The 2317-nt window shown below is 35.8% G+C and overlaps 1 protein-coding gene across 2 annotated transcripts in view; it reads right to left on the reverse strand.

Annotated features, from left to right (window-relative positions):
* Positions 1 to 2317, reverse strand: part of LOC107655117 (DENN domain-containing protein 3-like) — a 36197-nt gene that overhangs the window by 28439 nt on the left and 5441 nt on the right. Inside the window, exons 3-7 of one of the 2 annotated variants that reach the window (XM_016442537.1) lie at positions 1746 to 2022; positions 1552 to 1667; positions 767 to 897; positions 580 to 691; positions 350 to 469 (exon numbers count right to left, since the gene is read on the reverse strand). In XM_016442537.1, the coding sequence (XP_016298023.1) occupies positions 350 to 469; positions 580 to 691; positions 767 to 897; positions 1552 to 1667; positions 1746 to 2022 (756 nt within the window). Of the gene's footprint in view, positions 1 to 349; positions 470 to 579; positions 692 to 766; positions 898 to 1551; positions 1668 to 1745; positions 2029 to 2317 lie in introns of both variants that reach the window. The other variant, XM_016442536.1, reaches the window with a different exon arrangement.

The raw sequence follows: 2317 nt of genomic DNA on the forward strand, positions 1-2317 counted from the left end.
TGTGTGTACTGTGTATATTTATTATGTATATATATATATAAATACAAACAAATGCATGCATGTATATATTTAAGAAAAATATGTTATGTTTATATGTTTAATATATTTACATATAATATAAAATATAGGAATATAAATATATAAATGTATATACATGCAAATATTTTCAAAATATATACTGTATTTGTGTATTTATATATACATTATAAATATACACAGTACACATACATATATTATGTAAACAAAAACTTTTATTTTGGATGCGATTAATCGCGATTAATCGTTTGACAGCACTACTAAATATATACGATTGTAACAAGCACAGACTTGGTATGAAGATCTGACTGACCTGCAGGATCTGTTTGGGTCTGAAACACAGAAACGGCAGGTGAAGATCGAGGTCCATGACGGGCCGATCCACATCCAGTCTGGAGGGAAGTTCAATCTGAAAGGGTCTGAGATTGAACACCTAGAGGAACATCCACAAAGACCAACAATGAACTAGGTGATCTGAAACAGCTTGCATACCTTGCACAGGTAAAATAACCACATTTATGAGTAAACAGTGATGATGCTCACCACATGCAGCGGTCCAGGAGGCGGGATGGGCACCAGCGCCAGTTTGGCAGAAAACTCCTTCACCTGCTCTTCAAACTCACACATGCGGGACATTTTTAGCTGGAGCAAGAAACTACGACAGAGAAATAAACTGATTAGAACAAATACTTCATGTTACAGCTATATAACGTTATGGAGTGGGTCTTACCTGGACAGACAGTCTCTGAGGGCGTTATAATATGGATATTTGGAGATGATACAGATGCTGTATGTGGTGAACAGACGCTGGAGTTTGTTCAGCCGATGGCCGTTTTGATGAATCCCATTATCTGGATGGAACTACAGTAACACAACATGAAAAAATGAATAAGCGACTACATTTTACAAACTTTTTACATGGGAATTTAATAATTATTATTCATATTTATTATAAATCATACATATTTTTACATACACTATCATTTAAAGGGTTTGGGGATTCTTTTATTCAGCAAAGGATGCATTAAATTGATCAAAAGTGACAGTAAAAACATTTATAATGTTACATAAGATTTCTGCTTCAAACAAATGCTGTAGTTTTAAACTTTCCATTCATCAAAGAATCCTGAAAAATAAAATGCATCACAGTTTCCACAAAAATATGAAGTAGCACAACATTTTTCAACATTGATAATAATCAGAAATGTTTCTGAAGAATCATGTGACGCTGAAGACTGGAGTAATGATGCTGAAAAATTCAGCTTTGATCACAGGAATAAATTACATTTTAAAATACTGTATATTCACATAGAAAACTATTATTTTGTTATTATTCTATTTTAAATTGTAATAGTATTTCACAATATTACTGTTTTTCTGTACTTTTGATCAAGTAAATGCAATAAAGAATCATCTTACCGACCCCCTTTGAATGGTAGTGTATATGTTGTTTTTTTTATCATAATTATTACAGTAGTATAGATAATACTCTTAGCTAATGATAAGACATCTCACGTGAACAGGTTTGCAGTACTGAGCCACCACACCATGAGTCTGGTTCCCAAACACATCCGTGAACACCAGGAAATGATAGTCGTCTTCTCTGCTCTCACTGGTTATTCTCAACCCATCTGTCCAAAGACAAACCAGACACTGTCAGCGTTACTGTTAGACACAGAACACCAGACTGAGGCGTCTGCGAGGGTTACCTGGGAAGCAGAGCTGCGGCAGGGCTATCAGGTCAATGTTCTGTGGTACGCTGAGGTCGTCTGACGCGGCGACCGCTGGTTCGTTGGTTTGGCCAGAATTGCTGATGGTGGAAACCAGTCGGTCTCTCTTCTTCTTAAAGGAGCGTCTCCGCTGGACTCTGCTGAAGGCCGGAGCGTGGTCGTGTTCAGTGCCGTTACTGGAACTCTCCTTCGTCACAAACGGCGGCGCGTGAACCTGCAGCACCTCCGCCTCCACCAGAGGCTCTTTGTCCTTACCCTGCAGCTGCGTCCAAACAAGATCACAGTCAACATTCTGTATAGAAATATACACATATTATACACACAGACTTATATTTTGGAAAGTTTTTACAATTTGTTTTTTACAAATTATAAATTTTTTATTATAATTTACATACAAGTGTACTAAGTATATATATAGACCTTTCCCGATCCCCCAATCTCTCCATGTCGCTTCCGGTCACATAAATATTATTTCTATATTTCTATAAATACATTATTTATAAAATGCATAAAATATATAAAATGTATATATATATATATATATATACATA

Source organism: Sinocyclocheilus anshuiensis, unplaced genomic scaffold, assembly GCF_001515605.1.
Source record: "Sinocyclocheilus anshuiensis isolate Anshui unplaced genomic scaffold, SAMN03320099.WGS_v1.1 scaffold515, whole genome shotgun sequence".
Classification (NCBI taxonomy): Eukaryota; Metazoa; Chordata; class Actinopteri; order Cypriniformes; family Cyprinidae; genus Sinocyclocheilus; species Sinocyclocheilus anshuiensis.